The sequence below is a fragment of the Diadema setosum genome, chromosome 18 (genome assembly GCF_964275005.1).
Source record: "Diadema setosum chromosome 18, eeDiaSeto1, whole genome shotgun sequence".
NCBI classification, from domain to species: domain Eukaryota; kingdom Metazoa; phylum Echinodermata; class Echinoidea; order Diadematoida; family Diadematidae; genus Diadema; species Diadema setosum.
In genome coordinates, this window is record NC_092702.1 from 28,256,582 (window position 1) to 28,280,016 (window position 23,435).

General features: G+C 38.0%; 1 protein-coding gene across 1 annotated transcript in view; it reads right to left on the reverse strand.

The window, feature by feature from the left end:
• The window catches only part of LOC140241789 (receptor expression-enhancing protein 2-like), a 91,988-nt gene that overhangs the window by 20,524 nt on the left and 48,029 nt on the right, over positions 1-23,435 (reverse strand). The window contains exon 5 of the mRNA XM_072321540.1: positions 19,237-19,350. Within this exon, the coding sequence (XP_072177641.1) occupies positions 19,237-19,350 (114 nt within the window). The remainder of the gene's footprint in view (positions 1-19,236; positions 19,351-23,435) is intronic.

Sequence of the window (23,435 nt, forward strand, 5' to 3'; positions counted from 1 at the left end):
AATTCTGGTGGCCCGAAAAAGAAATGTATTGGCCCAAAATAAAAGAAATCATGGAATAATTATGAATTTTAGCTGCCCAATCAGGCCACTAAGATACAGCCCTCGTGGAAATTTGGTGGCCTGACTTCAATTTTTGGTCACCCCAGGCCAACTGGCCACTACTAATGTTGAGCCCTGTGGTCAGAAATATGAAGCATTAGCAGGGCTGTATATGCAGATTTGATAAACTTAGTATTAACAAACACACATCACACATGCACATACTAATTCACAAAGTACGGGCACAAAAGTAACACTTTAACATGACATGCTGTGTCTTTGATATATGAATACTGTAGAACCCGAGTATACAAAAAAACAAAAAAAAATCTCCCCATTTTCTTGATTTAATCAATCACATCAAAACAGAAAATGCAAGATAGGAGCAGAAATAAAAACAGCTCATATTCAACGTCACAAGAGCGTCGCCCTTCCATACCCCAACACATGATGCAGAAGGGACTGACAAAAAAAAACAAACAAACAAACAAAGACAACAACACACAAAACCTTATACACAGGCATGGGACAACGGCAACACACAACCACACTTGTACATCTATGACAGCTCAATTGTCATGGCAACTCTGGAAGAGAGAGAAAAAAAAAATGGGGGGAGGAGGAGGAGGAGAAAAAGTGACGGACGTTTTCAAGACATAAATGGCAATGCCTCTCTCACCCTCCTTGCTGGCGACAACTCCTTCAAAACCGACGACGGATTAGCGGAGAGGGTGAAACAGGTTGGATGCAGACAGAATGGAAGTGTAAGTGATGATGTCATTATAATGTATGGAGCGGTGCATTCAAGTACGGGGATGTGGATTAACTGTCGACGGAGGGGACTGTCTTCCAGTACAGCTAAAACTGCATTTCGGCACATGTATTAAAAACGTTCACATTACATATGATCAATTCATTGCATCCATTACTGCCACACAGGTGTACAAGTGCAATCTAATTGCAACAAGAAGAAGTTTTGCTAAATTTGTCGTCTTGAATTCTTTACTCTGCAATCACATATTATTTCAATTCAAAATACAGTAAGGCTATAACTGGACCTTGATGATAATAAACAAGCAATTTATGTGTATGTGGATCACTAGCACACAGTTTCTCTAAAAGCCTGCATGGACATTAAATATTAGGTTTTTAAAAGACATTGCCTTACTAAGAATTGGTAGTTCAAGTCAATTTCACTGGCATTTTGCCTATCTTTGCTGTAATGGAAAAAGAACAATTGGATAATACTTTGTATGGCATTGCAACGATAAAATAAGATATTATTAAGGCACATTTGAATAAGAAACGCATATCCAGTCTAGAATACCCCTCATCATCACCCACCCCCTTAGATCACTTTCTCTGCAACTCATTGACGATTTGTCTCACACACACCCACACAGACATACACACAACACACATATCCGACAAAAGTCTCAGACAACTGCTCAAAGATTGCTATCCCGTACCCCATGGGAAATCAGAGAAGCAACTTTTATGAGACGACACACTATAGAATATCACACAAGCAGTTGGGACCCTGCAAATCCTTTTTTTTTTTTTTTTTTTTTTTCCGCCATATAAGCCTTCCAATCCAAAGATTGGCTCATACGTTGTTCACAGTATATCAAGATGCACTGGGGATACTCGATCCGCTGCTACAAGCTTGTTTTAGGAAACATTAGTCTGCGTTCTAACCATTGGATGAAAAGTGTGTACATGGATCACATACTATTTTACATTTCAAGACAATTTTTCACAAGCTACTATATGCTCAAAGCATGGCCTGACCAATACACTGTATATGCCATATATTTCACAGGGTTTTTATTTTTGTGAATTTTACATGTCAGATGGTATTGGTGACTTATGAAACACACAAAAATATTAACTCTGATCCTGACATGAATATGCCTGCAGGCATGCATTTTGTCGTCTATCACTGTAATCCACAATTGCAAATTTAATTATACAAGAAATTGTACAAAAGTCCTGATTCTCAAGAAAATAGACTAGCCAAATATATGGTGTCTGCAGCACAAACTGATCTGTGTTAGTCTCAACTGTTTCTTCTAATTTATAATGCATGACAAAGTGAGGCATTGACTTTGTTTAGAAATGCAAGGAAAACATTTGAGAAACTAGAACACTGTACGGCAAAATATTCTGCTTTTATGTTATAGGAGTCTGAAAGATGTCAATCAGTATTTAGGGTTGCTACACCAGGGCAGTGTTCACATGAGGACTCAAAATCACAGTGCATGAGTTGTCACGTTTGTTCAATCCTTACAAAGAAATGAAGTAGGTAATGATGACAATGATACATACATGTAACAATGAAGGCTCATTCCCAACCACATTATATATGTCAAGTAAATTCATAGATACTGCGGGTTTAGAGTTAAAATGGGCACTTCATGTCGATCACTCAGGTCATCCATAATGTATTCTGCCGCAGAACTGATTTCACACAAAGGGGCAATGGTCCAGAAAAAGGAGCGTTTAGATCTAGATCTAGACTCATTATGAAATGGTGAAAGAATATCACGAGTTGATAATAAATGAGTTCACATGACCGATTTTGTGTACACTCCTCATTCTTCCATCATGGCCGGTTCAAAAAAAAAAAATAATCTCAAACACTAAACTCACATGACTCCAGTGGCAATATATACCTCTCTTCAAGGGTAGTTAAAGGGATGGTACAGTATTGGTGGAGATGAGAATTGGGCTTTTAACTTTTTGTGAGAAACCAAGAAAACACTTATGATATAGTACGGAGCATACCATTTTAAGAGGAATTTAAAGTTTATATGATGAAAATCGGATTTGGAATGACTGAAACATTCAAAAACAAAGTAAAACAAAGCGATTGTAATAAAGTGTGGGTCCCACACTTTATTAGAATCGCTGGTTTTGGTTTTTTTTGTTGATATCTCAGCCATTTCAAAACCAATTTTCATCAAATAAACATTAAATTCCTCATAGAATTACATGCTCTTTCATATTTCCTAAAAGGTTTCTTATTATCTCACCAAAAAATGTTAGAAACCTGAAATTAGGTCTCAACCAAAACTGTACGATCCCTTTAAAATGATTATTTCTTAGAACAGGTGCCATGGACAATAGACACTTGAATCAATATAGTCACATACATATGATTGATACACTCAGAGGGGTCTTTCAGCAGCCATATTAGCCATGCTTTGGACGGCAGGTGTTGAAAAATGGCAGATCGTTTAGAATCTATGAGAGTCATCAATTTGAGAACTGAGATTGCTGAAGTTTCTCATATTTTGCAGTCTCTTTTGATTATAAAGAAAAGCATGTGTAAAAAAAAAAATAATTTCAATCAATTACACATAAATTTATTATCTATGCATACTCTATGATCAGAAACCCTGTGACTTGGAAAATAGCTAAGACACAGAACAATATTGTTGCTTTTTCTTCTCTTTCTTCTTCTTCTTTCCAATCATCTTGTTTGCTTGCTGTTGACATTTCTAATTCCTAACAGATTTTGAATGAATCTCCACTATAAAATACCTTTCTTGCTATTCAAATCTTTTTTTCAATCTTCGTTAGCTTGGGAGTTTTGGTCTCAGTATTAAAACCCGTTGAATACAAGTTCCGAGTTCTCTCGGGCAGACATCTATGGGAAATGCGTGTTGTCAAACAATCAGCCTGTCCTCAATGGGGTTAAAGGGTTTGGGAAGGAATGGTTGTTAGAGCACACGATACTGATTGAGTTTGGATACTTAAGAGAAATTTCATCATTGTTAAGTTTAGTGTGAGTTGGGTACACTGCCATGCACATTAGGAATAAGACAGGGTGGCATTCAAAGATTGCAAGAGGACAACGTCAAGCATAGTTTAAAAAAACCAAAAAAACCTAAAACTTGCCTGCTCTGACAAATAGCCCTTATATTTGTGGGCCCGTATCAAAATCAACGGCGCCTGAGAAAAGAACAAAGCATAGAGACAAAGAAGGCTTATTTATTCAGGGAATAGCGATTACAATCAAACATGTCTACACATTCCACTGAAATGGCTGTGGTAAAGTGACCACTTAAAAACAGGTGGTCACTGTAGAACATGTTGGTGGCTGCTTTGATATTTTAGCACATACGCTCATACTATCAGCTTCTTATAGTATGCATGTATATCAAAATAAGTATCACATTCTTCACACAACTTTCAAAGAAAGTATCCTACACGATAAGGAATATTTTAAGTCTCTGGTAAGGTTTATTTTCTTTGCCTTTTTTGCAATTTTAGTGTTGGTCTAATCAGTAATATTTCCTTAACTAATGTACTGTATTCTAAACAGCTATATTTTTTTTCTAAAGATAAACTGAGAAAGAAGTATTTCATTTGCATCTTTGCAATATTAGTGTTTTGTCTTATCAGTAATATTCCTTGAATTGCTAAATAAGTGAATCCTAAGTGTACTGGGATCATACTGATTACAAGATCCTATTAAATCAGAGGCTACTGACTGCACACAGTGGCAGGTGTCCACTATACACAGGGTGCATCAGAAAGTATTCCTCACTAAAGAGTTTGAAGGGGTCACTATGAAGAGGTCACTGCTAAAGACAGAAGGAGTCTGGGCCCAGTTTGACTCTATGGGATAACACAATGGCATTGCCCCTTATGCAGAATTATTCACAATTTTCGAATGAACCCTTTCCGATCTTTCAGACTATGAATGTTCCTCTCTCTGTCCTCAGATTGAAGCCCAGTGTCAAGATGACACAGGAGTGAGATATAGGTGCTTGTTGGCTCTTTACAACTTTACACAAAACATGTTCAAACATTTATTAACTATAATGTTATTTCAATGCTGCACACCGGCACTGGTCCGACAGTCCAGGACCAGTAAAAATCACTGTTGGACCAGTAACTTTTTCAGGAATGGACCGGCAAAAAATTGAAAATCTGGTAACCTATTGGTCCAACAGACAGGTTGGACCAGTAGAACAAATGGTTTATTGTGCAGCCCTGCTTATTTGCTGAAGGAATGCGAGACTACCGCAACCCTATGACATGATTATGACATTAGGAAGAAAGCACACTAAGTTATTACTTGGAACACAATATGCACTGTACATCATAAATGAACACTGCTCTCATAACAAGAAAAGTGTCATGGGGAGTGACAATAACTGATGACTCTGGCTAATCATTACATTTAAACAAAATCACTTAATCATTCAATTAATCAATCATTCAATCAATCAGTCAATCAGTCAATCAGTCAATCAATCAATCAATCAATCAATAATCAGGTATATGAATAAGAAATAAATGGAAATGCAAATTTACTCAAAGCAACGGCTGTTCTTCAACATCATGCATAAAAATGTTGTATTCTTCAGTTACATTTTTCGTGCATCCTTGATAGGACTCTGGTGTAAAGGAGAGTACCTAGGCTACTTTCACATCTAATCCAGATCTCGAGTAACTCCATTCCATAACTATTAGTATGGCTACATTTATTTTGTAATACATTACAGGAAAACTGCAGAAACCCACCTCATTGTTTTTATGTGTTTTTCTCTGTTACTCTTCTTTATTTTTCTTTTAAATCAACAACTAGTTTGGGTATCCTTTGAAATATCTTCTGAGCAGTTACATAATAACTTACTGCTTGCTATACAAAAAAGTTCATTAAACGTGAGCGACTAGCAGATTTGGGGAACATTCATTCAGTATGCCAGCACAGAGTACACAATTCACTTTGCACTGCCCTCTTTAAAAAACAAGAACATAAACAAACAAACTGAAAATGGGAAAACAAATGAGGCATTATGCTTGGCTAGTAACTTGTGTGATCAGAATTTATAACTAAGCACATGCACATCTCCACACACTAACACACTAAACATAAGGTAATCTTGGAAATTCATCACTCAAGCTCTAAATTCATCTCAAGCTCTAAATTCATCTCATCAGTGCGGTTCCACTTTTTCCATTATGTACACTGTGAACCCACAGAGAAGAATGGGGGGGGGGGAATAATTTTAACATTAGATTTGGGGGCAGGGGATGAGATAGGATAACATAGCGGGCTCTCACCAAGGACATGAGGCCTGGACTGACATTTCAATTGCATAGTGTGCATCATCAACCAGCGATGGTCTTAGTACTCCGAATCATGCGCATTTTTGCCTGCAAATTACAACATCGACCTTTCCTTCGCCTCACCGCTACGTGGAGATGATCAAATCTGGACTATGAAGACAAGTGCTCGTGATTCATCTGAGCATTTTAATGAGACTGAAATCAAAGTAAATAAGTACACATGTGTCTCCTGCATATTTGAATGTCCTCTAAAACAAGTACTTTCTGTTGCCCAACTGTTGATTGTCTACTTTTATCTTCACACATTTGAAATATTCCCTCTCTAAGACATACTGTGCAAGCATGAAAGCTGATGATGACGAACATCCCATCCCAGTGAGAGGTGCGGCAAGTGGAGGGGAGAAATGGTGGCGGATTATGCCAAGCGGGCAACAAAGAGTCAGACTACTCCCTTCTCACGTATCAAGTGGAGAGAGAAATTGCTGATGGCTTTCCCATTCTCGCCAAATGTGCTTCGGCAATCAGACAGAGAGAGAGAGTAGGGCGAGCGTGTGAGGCGTCCAGTTACAGGGCACGCAGAAAAACGCACCCGTGTCTGACAGCGAGCGCCTGGGCAGAGTTTAGGATTGCGACGTGAATGGGGCTCGTCTGAGCTCCCCTGCTTGAATATGTCCGCGGGTCATATGCACACACAGATGCGACTGCACAAACTCTCCTGTCCGTTGTCTAGCTCTAATTTTCACACCTTGTCCTTCTTGTCAGTTAGCCTAATTAAAACCTAATGGGACACGTTTACTATCTCTCATTAAAACTCTCTCTCTCTCCATAACTAATGTCATGTGTTTCACATACTATCGAGGAGAACATGCTTTTATATCCTAATGAAAGCATTGTTGGAGAGCAATTTAACCTTTTCATTTCAGTTCATTTCAGTTAGAATTCATTTTGCATTTGCATTTCAGGTAGGCCTTCTTTGCTATCACCACATTTCCCCCCCCCTTTTTTTTTTTTTTTTTTAGCCAGAACTTTTAATTTAGGGAAAGTTGTGTATGTGTGTGTTTGTATGTGCATGTTTGGTGTGTATGCATGTGTATGTAATTGCGAGTACAATTGCAAATGTCAAAACAAATCCCTAAACACTCAAGGTGTCATATCTGTTCTTTGGTGGGTTTGGGGTTTGTTTGTTTGTTTGTTTGTTTGTTTTTTGCAGTACCTTGAGGAAAATACTTACAAATGACACAAATTCCTAGCCTTTCCGGGATGTGAAATGCTAAAATATAATGTGGTCCCTCTGGTTCTATTCAATGGGTCAAAGCTCTCTGTGCACTGATAACTCTCATAAGATCCTTTCATATATTTAATGTAGCAATGGCAGCACGGTTCAGGATAACTTAATTTTTGCAGTCTGATCACCCAAATGCTACATTTTGGCAATGCCAGTTAGGCAATAAAAATACAAAAAGAATCTATCTCTTAATTTCCCATTTACTTGTTCATGCCAATGACTGAACATCACTTTTATTTGTATATGATATGTATTTTTTTTTTTCAAATTTGAGAAGGGGTAAGGGGAGGATACTGTGTAACAGCAATGTGGGCAAGCATGGTTTAAATGAAGTGCACAGTGCATGAATTCACATCTCTTAAAGGACAAGTTCACCTTCATAAACATAAGGATTGAGAGAATGTAGCAATATTAGTAGAACACATTATTGAAAGTTTGAGGAAAATCGGACAATCCGTTCAAAAGTTATGCATTTTTGAAGTTTTTGTGCAGTAACCGCTGGATGAGAAGACTACTGCAGTGTATGTCACATGCGTACAACAATATGAGGAAAATGTAAAGAGAATTTCACAAAATTTCATCTTTTGAAAAAAGCACACATTCCCTTGACTTGTTACCGACATATGTTATGGGTGATATTATTCCCCCTGCCTTTAGAAAGAGGCTAGTCAAGTGCTTTTTTATTATGCGAAAAAAGTGAAAATATGTTGAATTTTCTTTACATTTTCTTTATACTGTTGCACGCATACGACATCACAAGCTGTAGTAGTCTCCTCATCCAGCGGTTCCAACACACAAATTTTAAAAATTCATAACTTTTGCATCGATTGTCTGATTTTCCTCAAACTTTCAATGATGTGTTCTACTAATATTGCTGCATTCTCTCAATCCTTATGTTTATGAAGGTGGACTTGTCCTTTAACTTTACTGGAAAAGTGGATACTTTCACAAGGGTAATTTTTCGCACTCACCTGGGTGAGATGAATTCCGCTCACATTCCACGGAATCATGACACAAAATACTGGAACATATGGCAAGCAAAAATGTTTGCGTGCTTTCATTATCGTGGTAGTTTCAGAATACATGAAATGCACTGTTAAACATTTCCACACTGCAAAACTTACAGTATCATGGCTGGAATACATTACTACTGCCTTTATTCTACCCCCCCCCCCCCCAATACACACAGCCATACAACAAACACATTATATTATACGCTGATACTCCTGCATACTTAACACACACACACACTACACATATACACTCAATACCACCCTATTGGATACGCATGATATCCCAAAACACGTGTTACAGACAAACATCCCAACTCACACGTACACACACTTCCATTCCACTACTACAAATGTATTCCGAAGACGCACCACCAAGAGGTTAGTCTCTCTCAGTTTACACTGAACCGCTGTTTTTTTTTTTTCCTTTGGCCTCTCACAGCCAAATATGCCATTAGTGCATTCAAACCAATTTGTTCTTCCATGGAGGTACATCGCATTTGCATCAGTGGAACTCCCGACCTACGCTGCTGCTGACTCAGTTTACATCGTATCAGTGACTGTATTAGTCTTAGTTTCTATGGAGAATTCCTGCTTTACTTGTTTTATTTTTCTCCAGGTACTAAAGGGAAAAATCCAATTTGACACTATGTTGCTTTTATTGTATGAAAACAGACAAATCACAGAAGTTTATCAGTGTGAATTTAAGGGACAATAGGACACAAACATCATATAGAAAGTTAAGAATTGGTAAAGTGCATAAAAGGCAATTTGGCAACTCTGTGTGATCTAGGTGTTAGGCATGTCTCCACTTGTTTTGTATATAAAATATCACTAATTTTCATTTTTCTCAAATATTTGGGCACAGACAGAACTTATCCATTGAGGAGGACATGCAAAATATATCCTATCTAATTATAGACTATCCCAAATAGGTCTGAAAAAAAAAAATCTTGGGGAAAAAAAATAGTGAATTTTTACGTATAAACCAAATGAAAATAATATCTGGATCACACAGAGTTGCAAATTTGTCTTACTCTCTACACAGCTGATAATTCCTTTTATATGTCTTGATTTTTCCCCAAAATTTTCACTGATCTATTTCTCTGATTTTTCTGTTAAAAAAAAAAAAGCAACATAATATCAGAATGGAATTTCCCTTTAATCTCACATAGTCAATGGAAAGCACACTTGGGAGCAAAACTTTATTTCTTGCCTTTTCCTCTGGTTTTTTTTTCTGAAAGAGGGGAAATGAACAAAGTATTTTAACAAATGAATGTTTTATTTTTCCAAATGAATGTTTCTTGCTGAGATATATTGCTGATGTATGTCTCAGCAAAATTTTGACTGACGAGAAACAAGGGTCAAATTTGTGAAAGTCAAATTTGTGGCTGCAGACACTGACCTTGATCTCTGGCACTCAATACCTAACCTCTCTCCATCCCTTTTGCCCCCCCCCCCCCCCCAAAAAAAAAAAAAAGAAGAAAAAAAAAGATTTTATAACTAAATCACTGTACAGTATGTTGCACCCACTTATCTGTGCCAACAAATAGAATTCAGCAGCAGGGGACAATTGTTGACCGTCCTTGTCAACATTAGATCCATGTTATAGGCACACTGTCATTCCCCTTATTTGCTCAGAATGCGCTGACGGAAGCGTCATGTTTGCCATAGTCTGATCGAGCGAGAAGGGGGTTCCTAGAGATTTGGGTAAGGGTTAGAAAAAGCAATCTTCTCTTGTCAGCGAGCTTTCAGCAAACATAATGACATGCTGTTGGATGTTTCCCAAACTCAACAGTATTGATATCAAAGGCAGAATTTGAATGGTGTTTTTTTTTTTCAGTGTTTGTATGTGCATTGCCATCTTTCATAAATATCCATGTTATGTTTGTTCCGAGTTTGGAGAGAAACATGAATATTGCATATTAACCATTATGAGGATTAAAATCAAATTTCTGATTCAAATGAAATTTCCAACTCGGCCTTCATAATACTTCGCTTTTGGCCTCATTTCCACATATCTAATCCCTGTTATAGCTCATTATGCGATTTTTCTTTCAGCAAATGAAAAACACCCCCTTCCCCACCCCCAAAAAGGAATATTTCTCAGGACATCACAAGCTGTTGTTTCAAATTGAGTCAGAAATGCAGAAATGCACCTTAGCAGAGTAAGGTTGAAATGTGCAATTTCTACATTTCATGCTCTCGGATATAAGATATCAGAGCACGGAGGGTTGTGGGGGGATTTCCTATCATTCTATCCACAGTGGCACAGCACAGCCCATCAATCACCCTTTCCCAAGGATGCTGCTAGGCAGGATTTGAAAGAGAAATGCCCCTCAACATATGACACTCCTTGGAGAAAAGGTCACATATTTGTAACCCATAACCAGACCTATCAATCAAGCGATTCAAACAGAAAGCAAATCATATTGTTTCTTGAATGCATATCACAATATAAACATATTAAACAGGTATTCAGCAGAGAGATTTTTTTTTAGTTATTTTTTACTACCCAATTTTTTAAAACTAATATTCAACAGTGCAGAAAACATTTGATCTTTTCTGACAAAAAGAAACAAGTGATAAGAGAGTTCATTTTTAGAAACAAGGAAAGCATTTACTGTCATTTCTACTGACATCAGTGCCATAAAGCAGTACTCAGTTACCTACCAAAAAGACAAGTGTTTTTGCTTTAAAAACCTGGCATCCTAATACGACATGTCGAGTATAATCTTAAAATATAAAATTAGATTTGGATACATTTCTTCTTTTTTTGCCGCCTACTTCCTGATGCTATTATTGGCCAGATGTGCCATACATACTCTTGAATATTGTGAAAGCCAACTTGGCAGGGTTTGTCATTATCATCTTAGCTATGAATTGGATGGCACATCTGAAGCACATCAAGTCAAGTAAAAACAGGCTGTTGAATCATAGGCATGACATGAAAATATATCTGTAAGAGTAATACACCATTCTGTTACAAATCCATTAAAAAATTTTTTTTTACACGGTACATTACCACTGCTTTCGCTTCTCCCCAGCTCTGGTGCCTCGCTACCTCCAGATCTGAGCATAAATTATGAGATTTAATGGGTGCACCATCCCATCAATTACGATCTTTAGTGACTCATGCTCCTTGCTTGATATCATAAATACTTAATATCATCCGTACGTATGGGGTTTTGACTATGAGTGGATGGTGAAAAATCACAACATCTGCAGCCTGCTAAGAGGCAGTTTATACACATACTATAAGAGATTGCATTACAGAGACAGCATGAGCAAAATCACTGATACCTTTTTCCTTTTATACTCAGGGCATGTATTTTCACCAGATTAGGAATATGCACCACTAGTGCACACACACGATAAATTCCTAACCTCACTGTAGTTCTATCTCATATCTCATTCTGTATCATTACTATGTCATGGCATGGCACATTTTTCTCAATCACTATTCTGTCTTCAATATAGCAATATTATGTTTAGTTACATGGTGCCATTTAGACCAATCTACCAAATAGGATTTCTTCAATGTGTGAAGAAATTGATTAATTGTATAAGATTGCCATATTTTCCTATTATTATTCCCAAATTCTTCACAGTAATGCCAACATTGCTGCTCTCAAGGAAGCTAACGATATAAAATCCCTTGGCTCACAAACTAATAATACATACCCCCTCCACAGGCATTATCATCCCAAGCCCCATCAACAAAAAATGGCACAGCAGCAGATATAAATTCACACACTATATGACTGCAATCACCCATCCAAAATGTAGACGTGGCACAATTCATATCTGCATTAGATCTGGATATACTGCCACAAATGGGTTGGGGGAGGGGAAGGGGAGGGGAGGCAGAGGTTGACAGGAATTGTTTGCAGCCATCATTGTTTGCTGTGGAAACCAACGAGGTGAAGCAGGTGCATACTTGTCACTCCTCTTCCCCCCAGGGAGGAGCAGGGCATGGTGGAGGTCATGCCCACTGCAGTGCCCCTGCCATGGAAGGCTGATGTGTTTGTTTACAAGGATATTGGGGGGGGGGGGAGGGAGCTGTGGCATTGCCTTAACCATACTTTTTCCCTTGGAATCAATAATATCTTACCAGAAGAGGACAGATAGAGAATATAAAATCATTTAAATGTCAGTTTTTCACTTCTGCATTTACCTCCTTATATGCATCTATGGAGGAAACTATAATGAGACAAGCGATTGTGTATTTTATGATAAAGTGCACTAGACTGTAGTTGTTGTCTGAAGTCAGTTGGCAATACACTAGCAAACTCCTCATGGTATTGTGCTATGATTGTTTTTTTTTTCCATTAAAATCTCTCATTTGAAGGCCACTGAATTATCGAGAGGCAAGTGTACTGTACTCTGCCCAGGTGTTGTGTATATCAGGAAGATGCCACATTTGCCGAATGCATTACAAAATGAAGTTGTCAATGCAAAGACTATATCACACTAAATATAACAGTTCATCACTTGTTAAATATAAATTTTGGGTGACAAAGAATATACATAACTATATAAAGAAAACTTAAGCTAAATTATGACATACGAAAATTTGTTTAATTAGTGCAGGTCTATTTGTAAAATTTCCCAATGCCCTATTGTTTCTCTGAGACAAAAACAAAATGCCCGATGCAGATATGCAAAGGTGGGACTAGTTCAGAGTGATTTTACACAGCCAAACAGTGATCTGTACATCTCTTATTGTATTTGAAGCAACATTAGCTTCAATCTCCACTTCAAAATACTGCATCTCACAGTAAGAAACATCCACACAGCAAGCAGCAAAACATCAAAATGTTGAAAATATGTTTTCTTCTATGCAGCACAAGTGCATTTCAAGCCACAAAATGGCCCAGTAACTGCGCAACACCTAAAGGTCTATTTGACTAGTGCTAGAGTGGCAGCCCCTTTAGACTCAGAATCCCCCCTGATAATGTGGGCATGTCTAACTTGAATCCACTCATAACATGCCCCCATGCGGGTACGTCTTGTGTTCATAGAAACGTGAGAGGCAATGTACACACTCGGTGCAGTCGCCTCACGCTGGGCTCTTTTGATGTGCTGGCGGACGTGTGAGAGGCGAAACTGATATAAGCGACATGCATCCGGCGTGACAACAAACCCATCTTCGCATGATGCACACACACTTTAGAAACAAAAGAGATGTAGAGATACATGTAGGAAGGACTGCCAAATCATTATGCATGTTGAAATTTGACATTTGAATTCAAACAGCGGGAGATAGAGATACTTCATCTATGCAAATGAGTTATGATGCCTTTCTGAGAATGTGCACGCCTGTGATTCGGCTTGACATGGTTCCTTTCATAACTTAATTACCAATGCCATAAAATTCCAGTGACGCCTCCTCCAGCTAATATTGGTATAATTCCTGAGTCATAACCTATATTACTGTCACTGTTTATTATTGTATGAGCTTTTGCTTTCTGTTTACACATCTGACTAGTTTCCAATTTGGTACACAACATCCTAGCTTCCTACTAATTCTATATAACCTGATCAAGAACAGATGTTCAATTTGTATGCTGTAAGGGTGTGGCAAGGTTTATTAACTATGCATTTTAATTGTCCAGCACCGCTTCTCAACTTTTTTTAACCTGCGGCCCACTCTGGCTCCTACAAAATGTTTTTGAGGCCTAATTACATGGAATGATCCAATACAAATCTTTTTTATCTTTATTTTGGGAAGATATCAACAATTCTTGGGGACATTCCGCAGCCTTTCTCGTACCTGTGACACTTCAATCTTATATTTATTACAAGAGGTGACACTGTCAAACATGCGAATTTTGCATTATACACAAATACAGTGTACAATCGAAATCCTTCTGTACTACCCAAATACTACATGCACTTGTGCATTACATTGTATTTCTTAATCTTTCTTTCTCTTTCTCAATACCAATTATGGGTAGTGTTTAGGTATAGCTCTTTCCTTTTTCTTCCATCTACACCTTCAAGTCTTTCTGGGAGCCTTTAATACCCTATGTAATGTCTTTATACCTTTGACACACTTGGATGCTTATAGGCAAAGCCACAACCCATTCCTCCATACATGGAGCACATTAAAGTCGCTTCCACAAGCAGTGAGTCATACATGCACATCCAGCTATACACCATTGCACACTCACTCTATCTCTCTCATACATGCACATACATAGTATACAAACTCACATAAACACACACACACATACCTCACACTATCTCTCCCTCTCTCTCTCAGTCTCTCACATTATGCGATATACTCAGACACATACTCAATTCTCTCTTTTCATCTCTTACTTTCTCCTCCGTATATGCAAATACACACACACACACACAATATCTAACATACAAAAATGTACATACACACATCCCCCCCCCCATACAAACAAAATTTAACACATCCAGAACACTGACAAACACTCATACACCTGAGTACCTCTGCCACGCGTAATATGTTCAACTAGCAGTCGCAGAAGTGTCGCATATTACCCACCCAATTACCTACCAGTACTTTATCTCATGCCTAATGTTACACCTATACACATGATATAACCCCCGAGGACATCTAGACTTATATTATATATCACAGGAAATTTCAAACCCCACAAGAGATGGCAGCATTATGTCCATGCAATGAAAAAATGAAAAATGTCAGTGACAGACAATTCAGGACCAGATCTCTATTGTTTATCTGAACAAAATTCTACGAGATGACAGAAACCACGTCTCTTGTATATCACTGAAACTTTGAGAGAGGTACGCTAAAAACAACTTTTGGTCACATTTGCAGAACATGCTCATCACACCTTAGTTTGATGACTTTGTGCCTACTGACACCATTTTTGAAAAAAAGAACGAAAAAAATGCGAAATCCAGGGTGCCCCGGCCAAAATCGTAAAAATCCAAGATGGCCGCCGTTTCGGCTTAAAAAAGACATTTTTTGCTATAACTCGGCTATTTTTTGGTCAATTGTGATGGTTTTGGTGTCTAACCCCATGTTTTAGGGGTCAAGGAAGTGGATTATAATAATAATTTTAGTGTAAAACCAGATCTTCCACATGATACTAACCTTTCTCCCATATTTAAGGTTAGATTTTCCTTGTCCTTTACCCCTACCCCAACCGCCATTTTTTGCACTTTTTTCTGTATTTTTTCAAGTTGTGTTGACTACCATACTCTTAATATCAAGTTCTAGCTATCAATCTGGTGTTTTCTACCAATAATACAGCAAGAAATATACAAATAACTTACGTTATACGTGTATGTGTCATGCAGGTACCGGTATGTGGCTGGTGCATTCAGGATGCATGGTCACTGTGAAGCCAGTGGCGAAACTGTATGGTATCTGCTTTATTAACATTTGGTCTTTAGACGTGTAGTCATACACTGTATTGTACAGTTCTACTGTAACTTTCAGTCACAGAGAGTGAGATGATGACTCTACCATTATGATGCTATAGATGTGAGGAACATACATTGTACATAACATTTGTTTGTCATAGAACTGGTTGGATAATCACTCAAATGCTATCAAATTTCCCATGAAACGCGAGGACTCTTGCTTTGTAAAAGTACAGCAATATACCATACATGGTAGGGAAAAGCAGCCATGAGAAATAAGGGACCAAGTGGTGATGGAGAAACACAAAAACTAGGCTTAAAGATGAAAAAATGACTGAGTTATGGTAAAAAATGTGTTTTCTAGGCAAGACGGCAGATACAATGTACATCATCCAGTCAAGTACCTTTGTGCAGGACAATTGGCATATATATAGAAGGCTTATTCAAGTCATTTTACAAAATTGTACACCTACAGTAGAATTGTACACTTTGACTATTGTTAAAGTCTAATGACCAAATGTCAATAGGCACCATAAAGCAGATACAGTATTAGCACTGGCTGCACAGTTACCATGCATCCTGAATGTACCAGCCACATACCGGTATCTGCATGACACATACACATATAACGTAAGTTATTTGTATATTTCTTGTTGTATCGTTGGTAGAAAATACCAGATTGATAGCTAGAACTTGTTATTAAGAGTATGGTAGATAACATGACTTTAAAAAATACAGAAAAAAGTGCAAAAATGGCGGGTGGGGTAGGGGTTAAAGGACAAGGAAAATTTAACCCTAAATATGGGGAAAAGCTTAGTATCATGTGGAAGATCTGGTTTTACACTAAAATCATCATTATATTCCATTTCCTTGACCCCTAAAACATGGGGTTAGACACCAAAACTATCACAATTGACCAAAAAATAGCCGAGTTATAGCCAAAAATGTCTTTTTAAAGCCGAAACGGCGGCCATCTTGGATTTTTAACGATTTCGGCCGGGGCACCCTGGATTTCGCATTTTTTTTATTCTTTTTTTCAAAAATGGTGTCAGTAGGCACAAAGTCATCCAACTAAGGTGTGATGAGCATGTTCTGAAAATGTCACCCTCTATAGCCCACCTCTATTTAAATATATATTGTATATATCGGCCAAATTATCGGCAAGAATTTGAGAGTTACACATCTGACAAAGACAACCTGTATTCTATAATGGTGAAATTTTGAGACATTATATACGACAAAGGCCATATCTGTTGTGTATCGCTGAGAATTGAAGACCTACAATGTATATATATGACAAAGACCATCTGTATTATGATATAATCGTATTTGGTTAACATTTGCGAAACAGAAGACAGACAGAATCTCCTTTGCATATATAGGTGAAAATTTGAGACATATTTAAAGACAAAGACCATTTCTACTGTCTGTGAATTATTTCTGACAGCATCTTACATGCACAGTCAAAGGAACTGTTTTTGTCCTGTGACCTATGATGTCCTTGGCATAACCAATCTCGAAGCAAATAGCATTCTTGCTAAAATTTGTTTTCTCATTCATAGAGAATTAAATCTTTCGTTCATTATACCAAAAACCATTCTTTGTGTCCCTTCGCCAACAAAGTACATGACAAATGCCACGCAAATGGCACAAAAGTCATCACATCAGTTGATACAGCAATGTTGAGGTGCTACAATCTGCTATGTAAACTGCCTGAGTTTCAACTACTATATACACCATATATTTCAAAAGGTTTTTATTTTCGCCAATTTTGCAAGTTGGGTGCTTTTCATGAATTTAATAGTTTTAAAAGTGAAAATATCAACTTTGATTCCTGTTTGAATAATACATACACGCATATGTTTTTTCATCCGCTGGTGTATTCCACAATCACAAATGTATCCACTCTTCCACTATTGTAAATGTCGGGAAATCCTGATTTGCGAAAAATTAACCTCACTAAACATTATTATGGTGCATACAGTAGATCATTCATTCTCAATCAGCTGTTTAGATTTCTTCCTTGAAATTTTCCCTGAACTCTTTCCTCTACAAAACTTTTCCCCCTTCATCCCTTCCCCTTTCAAAACCGAAGAGAATAATGTCTCCTGGGAAAGATTCTCATTACGCGACTAGAAAGGAAGCACATATGGTCCTTACCCAAGGCAACATTTTGAGGATAGAATGGTCTACCATCACCATCGTACTCCGTGTGTGTGAGCCCTAGGGATGATGGAAGACTCGTACACGTCAATCACCCTACTGACATTTCGGTGCCCATCAGACTATGAAATGGTTGTGACCTTTGCCCTCATTCTTAATTTCGTTTCTTGTTTGTTACTTGACTGTTGTTGGGTTTTTTTCTGCTTCTCATAAAAGGATTATAGCGTACATCATGACTTGATGAATTGACGCTTATCTACAGGTGCATATTATGTTGGCATAATTGCTTTTTCATATGAGCAACCTCAAATGTGGGAGAATATGTCCCACCACCATTTTTCATTTTGGTCAAATTTCTTGATCATATGCAATGAGTGTCTGGTATAATGTGTCTTTCCAAGACAGCATATGCAGAGAATATGACTCTGAAACAGCTTCCAGTGGAAAGTCCAGCGCAGTGAAAATATCCATGGAAACAGTATGATAATAGTAGCTGTGGGCATGTGTTTTCTTTTTTGTTTATTTTTTCAAAAAGTGTGCAATCAATATATCACAACATCATGGTTCTACGACCTACAGGTAACATTATTATATTCTACTGGATCCGAGATGTTAAATCACATTGTTCACTGTTGATCGATCACTACACTGTCTGAATAACATACACGTCATCCGAGATAGCAAAGCTAACAAGAAATTCCCCAATACAGTATCGGATGAAAACCACTGCTTTTATGCAGGCAGAATATCAGCTCAATGGGCATACTCTCACTTTCACACTGACATCAGCCTGCCAACAAGACACAGTTATACCACTTGCACTCTCATGACCTTGATCCCAGCCTAAGAAGTGCATTGTACAGTCACCCAACAGTAAAAAAATACACAAGAACAAAAAATGCACAAATGGAATCATTCGCACTGCTGACATTCTTAAAAATTGTAATTTTACTATAATGATAGTCTCCACACGAAGATTTTGAATGTAGTATCACACATGAAGGACATACGACCCCTGCCTTATCATTACACACTCCTCTCATAAACTGTACATCATCTCCTTGCACTTGAAAATGTTTCAAGGGGTCAGCAAAGTAACCTCCTGACCTCAGTCAGTTGAAATGTTCAAGGCCCAGCTTACATGAACAGTTGATAACTAACAGTAATTCTATATATCTCTCTTAACCTCAGTACTGTAACTTCACAAAGTGAATTCAAACCTGTATTTCACCCATCTGATGATTTGACCTTTGACACCGAGCTTGGGTTCATTTGACTTACCTTGATTGCAGAGGTCATAACAGCATTGGCGGCCAGCGTCATTCCGTCCCTTCCCACTCGTTTGAGGGCCTCATAACCCCTAGTACTTGCTTGGTTGATGTACTCATCAATTTCCTTGAGGGTGATAGTGGAAAATGACAGATTGAAATAAAGAATACCAACACAGATACTTTTCTAGACTGTTTTTTTACAAAATCTCAGACACCATCAATTAGGAATGTGAGTTGAAATGAGAAATGATTCTTACATAAGGAAGGAGAAGCAAACTTGGAAACTTTAAAGGCCTTGAAATCACCATTCAGATATCAATATGCAACATTTCAATCTATATCATGTAATCAATCTAGCATTACATATCATCAATTTGTGCATCTACTTTGGTTGAAATGGTTACACTTCCAGTTTATACAAATTTGTATTTTTTATGCAAGTCTTAGCAAACATCACAGGTCAACATTTTTGCATTTTGCAAAATGTATCTGATCACCAGCATATTTCTACATAAACAAGAGGTAGCTGTTTGCTTCTCATCAGCTTTCCACAGCTTGGGGCAATCGGGAGAAAAAGGAACAACTCTCGCAAACATGTAAATATTTCTCTGTAGCTGCACATATGATATCCTGTCTTGTTTGGAGGATGGACAAGGGATAAACAAGAAATTATACAGTGTCAGAGTTTACACGGAAAGAGCTCCGGGGCTTAAACAATTCATACAGGGCACTGAAAATCTGATACTCCCCGCTGCTGTTGGAACAATTTCAGCAATTCGCCATTTAAGAGGCTTACACCGGCACCTTGGGAGTAGCGGTGAACAGAATGTACCCTTGCATGCCTCAAGAAAGGATCGGATCAGTATCTTGTGGAGCTAAAAGCTAGATAGAAGAGGGTCTGATTGCAAAAACACAACCCCATTTCCCTCTGGAGTGTATTTTCTGTTTGTTTCTTCCTTTTTCTCTGCTTTGTTCCGAATTCTGGGTGTAAACATGATCAGTACTCACTTCAACTTGGTTTTCATATCTAAAATTAATACAGCTCTCAAGAATTGACACAACAGGATGGCAAAAACAAAATTTCAACTGTCCTTATCACATTTGAATGAATTTTTGCATTGCCCCCTCAGTGTTTTGTTGTTGTTGTTGTTGTTGTTGTTGTTGTTGTTGTTGTTGTTGTTGTTCAGAAAGCAAGCTAAAATTTGCTGCTTTGTTTTTTAGGTATCTTTCAGACTGGTATTTCATATACTGCAATATAGTCAGTTTGAAAAAAAAAAAAAAAACTTAAATGTTAAACAAAGATTCTCATACTGATACATATTTCTGATATGGATTTCCATAGAGCTTAAAAAGTAGCAGGTCTCATTCCTATATTACAGAACTCATGTATTACCAAAGCTGAATGCCTGATGTTTTACAGGATCTCCTTTTAGCAAACTACTTCATACCAAAAGCTTATTAGATAGGCTTAAGGTTTAATGTTTTGATCATGGGACATACATGTGTTCCACTAATATCCTTTTGCCTTTGCTTAGAACAACATCTTACAGTTACATAAAAACAGAACTATTTTGATTTTAGATGTAAATAATGTTGACTCGCGACCCTTTGTGTGGGAAAGAGGCCCAAGTGATGCTTACAAAAAGAGTGCAACCATCAAACAAATAACAAATAATAAATTTGCTTGAGAAGGAAATAAAGTAAATGACAGTAATCAGCAGTTCATCTTCCAACTTTGCGGATGACCCTTATCTTGACAATCCTGGAGGCGACCATACATCGAGATGACATTAGGGAAGCTCAAACTCAAAGCCCATAAATCACACTCGCACAAATTCTATTTTGAGGGCATGGTATCTTAATTGGTATAATTGTCATCTCGTTTCACCTCCTCCGACTCCGTACTCCTGGTGTCTTGGTCATTTTGTGTTCCTCTGTGTGTGTGTGTGTGTGTGTGTGTGTGTGTTTGTATGTGTGTGGGTGAGTGCATGAACATGTTTCACATTATTCTGCTCCCATGAAATTTCTGTCCCCTTTCACTCTTCTATAGATGCATATCCATCCCACGCATCTTCCTTCAGTTCAATTCGCAATAATGCTTCTTTAAAAAAAAACAAAAAAATCCTAAAAATAACCTTCATGTGCCTTTGATACACTGATCACTTATCAGCGCTCTTCTCTCAAGCAAATTAAAACTCGCAACCTTGGGAACAAGTTCAGCAGTTTCTAAATTTGGTATCATCACCATGATCAGGTAAGGAAGGGTCTGGATGTGTAGACTAGCCGATGCCTTGCTTCTCCCCTGTGGCATCTTGCAGAGAGGGATGCGTATATTGCATGTGATTAATTGTAAATATCTCTGCACCAAAGACATCTACATCAGTGATTTGTGTTTCACCACTCCCTCTCTCCCTCTCTCTCTCTAAGCTGATGCCGCACCATCTCTGCTAATTTTCGACTCGTGACACAAGCAGCTGCGGTGATGCAGGTGTCTGAACTTTTCTCTTCATGTTCGTGTGTGAATCATCTTATTGGAAATAATGTGGTGGTCACATTCAACTTAACTTTCAGAAAATAATTTTTTTTCCCCCTGAGTATATTTGTGACTCATGCAATGAGTTGACTATGAGTTATAACTTACGCAACCTACTGAATGCAGAGTGAATAGCAATACTGGCACATGATACAGAAAGTCATGGAGAAATTCAAACAATTTGATATTGGCCTGCCAGTTAGTGGCAAAGTGATGGAGAGTATAGTCCTAAGCTTCTTTGGAAACAAGAGTGACCCCATCAAAATGAGACAAATATATTCAAAAATAAAAGTATTTCAGTGGCATTTCAAAATATCTGCATTGGTCACTTGCAGAAATCACCATTTTGATAACAGTAAGATAGCAATTGAGAAAGAAGGATAGATCATCTAAAAGATAAAACTTACCTACAGCAATAAGTTTCCCTCACCACAATATACTGCTCTTTTTAAGTGGAATGTTGTACTATTTAGCTTTTGCATTACAGTACTTTTGTCCACTTTAAAGCCCAAACAAAGTTCTGGTATGCCTGCAAAAGTTGTCAAATTTTGCTCCAAAATGTGAACGTATGCCTAGGAAATGTGCGGAATAACGCTGTAATAACAAGATATTCGATGGGTAAGGACGAAAATGGGATATATTAACCAAAAACATTCAGTCTCGGAACTTACCCGAACGGGGTCAGGCTAGACTCGGACTCGGGGATAACTCGGCCTCGCTTTGCTTGACGGCGGGATGAGTTGTACTGCTACTGGTTTTCCCTCTGGATTGTACAGTACCGTTAGTGCACCAGTTTTCATCAGGACCCAGATTTCGACACCCAGCAGATAATTCTTATAAAATTTTATACTCAATACAAACGTCTGACTTCAGCAATCAACCAAGTTATCAATCACATTTCTAGTCTTATATAAACACCGTTTGTCACTTGTCATCATAATCCAACGGTAGAATATTTAGGAGAAAAGCAACACAGTGTCAGCAGAAATGTTAATGTCAGCCATTTTTAGGGGTTCAAAACAATATGACGCATTTTGTATACATCGCCGTAAAATTAAATTCACCCGTGCCGGTTATCTTGCTTTAGTATCAGTTTGTTTGCCAAATCTTGATGTTTGATTTCATAATCGTCTTTAGTAATTTCATGGCTGAATTCGTGATAAATGAGCAAACTTGTAGAAAGAGTTGGCTTTGAGAATGTGGCACCAGATTTCGACATTCCCATATCAAGACACGTTATAGAGGAAACAACAAGCTCTTGCGCCGGTATGATTGCTAGTTTGCGTCCACAATGCAGTGTACGCGTACTGTACGCGCCATGTGATTTCTGTGTGATGCGCGCTGTGATTGTGTCGAAAAATGATGCTGGGTGTCGAAATCTGATGCCAGCGACGGCGTGGCGGAAATCGCTTAAAAATTGAACGCGAGTGCATTCAAATGGGAATTCGTTTAAGGCATATTATTATTGGCCTTTGTAGCTCAACTTCATATCGAAATTCCGAGATAAAACAGTGCAGTATTGATGGTAAACAAGGAAATGTGCTAAAGTGTCGAAAACCGGTACCCTTACTGTACTATGCATACGGGAGCGGCCTGTATAAACTACATTGTAGCGTTCTGGCTACTCGCAGTAATGGTCCGAGTTGTTACAACACGCGCATCAAAAACCTCTTTGG